Source organism: Morone saxatilis, unplaced genomic scaffold, assembly GCF_004916995.1.
Source record: "Morone saxatilis isolate NCDOM2014 unplaced genomic scaffold, NCSU_SB_2.0 Contig18, whole genome shotgun sequence".
NCBI classification, from domain to species: Eukaryota; Metazoa; Chordata; class Actinopteri; family Moronidae; genus Morone; species Morone saxatilis.
Genome location: NW_023339740.1, coordinates 805,433 through 806,624, shown reverse-complemented (window position 1 = coordinate 806,624; position 1,192 = coordinate 805,433). Strand labels below are relative to the sequence as shown.

Sequence of the window (1,192 nt, the reverse complement as noted above, 5' to 3'; positions counted from 1 at the left end):
TTTAACGAAGCCTGACTGAGGCACGTGTAAGGGAGTTACAGTAATCTAGACTGAAAATGAAGCTGTGAATTAATAGTTCAAGATCACTGGAGGACAGGATACGGATAGGATAGGAAAGGATAACACCTTTCTGACTCCACCACCGAGAAAATGTTCAACTGATACAAACACAACGGAAAACCGGTGTGCTTCTAAATCATCAACTGCTTTCTGGAATAGAACCAACAGAGGGCAGCAGATACCTCGTGTCTTCATTTCTATGGTTACTGAACGCCTCAGAAAGAGAGATAAACATTAGAGCTTCCGGACAAATGTTTCAAAGTATTAACACAAATAGAAAGTTTTTAATTATACACATTAAGCCGAATTCTAATATATTATACGTTATTAAAGAATAATGTAAAGAACTTTTTCCAGAAACAGCAGAGAGACCTTTTCAGTAAAAAAAACAGGCATACCGGCGTTTTTCTCCGTCAACAAATGGCGCTTTTATTTTGAAGTACATATCCCTTGCTTTCCGGTAGTGTTATGTCAAACTGGGTTAGCTTGGTAGCTGCAGTTCGGAGGGTCGCAGGCAGTAATGTCGGCGTCTGTCCCTGAAGAACTGGAATTAATTGAGAAACACGAAGAGATGTGAGTGTGTTATTTAGAATATGAACCAGTATTGACCCAGTTTGACCGTTAGCAGTGTCAGTGGGACGTTCTGTCACTATTCCACGACGAGTGAGGACATGTTTGAGCCGTTTCTCATTCATTTAGTCAACATGTATAATAAAACACTCTGTTTGAGAGTGAGCGCCACAGAGAACTCCTATTAAACAAACACTGTACAACTAGATACGTTCATTTAACTCAAATATTGTTGAAATCGTGTAAATTAAAAACATTATTGATCAAAGTAGCGTTAGTACCTTTAAGTGACTCTGACTTAAGTTAATTATGTAATTTTTATTTGTTCTTTGAAAACAAAATACAGAATAAAAAGTACTTAATCGGGAATGTTTCTCTAACTTATAAAACTAAGTTTGTGTCACTTAAAATTACATTCTTCATCAAGAATCTTACACTACTTAGTTGACTTACTTAGTTTACGTACCTTTTCTTTGTAATACGTGTGTTAATGCGTTAGTAGTGGAATGTGAAGGCTAGCTCTGTGACAGACACTGGATGTCTCCTCTGTGTGTCTCCTCTG

General features: G+C 37.3%; 1 protein-coding gene across 1 annotated transcript in view; it reads left to right on the top strand.

Moving 5' to 3' along the window:
• Positions 1-530: 530 nt before the first annotated feature.
• Positions 531-1,192, top strand: part of cunh3orf14 (chromosome unknown C3orf14 homolog) — a 5,511-nt gene continuing 4,849 nt past the window's right edge. Inside the window, exon 1 of the mRNA XM_035661106.1 lies at positions 531-633. Coding sequence (XP_035516999.1) covers positions 581-633 — 53 coding nt within the window. The 5' untranslated portion in view covers positions 531-580. The remainder of the gene's footprint in view (positions 634-1,192) is intronic.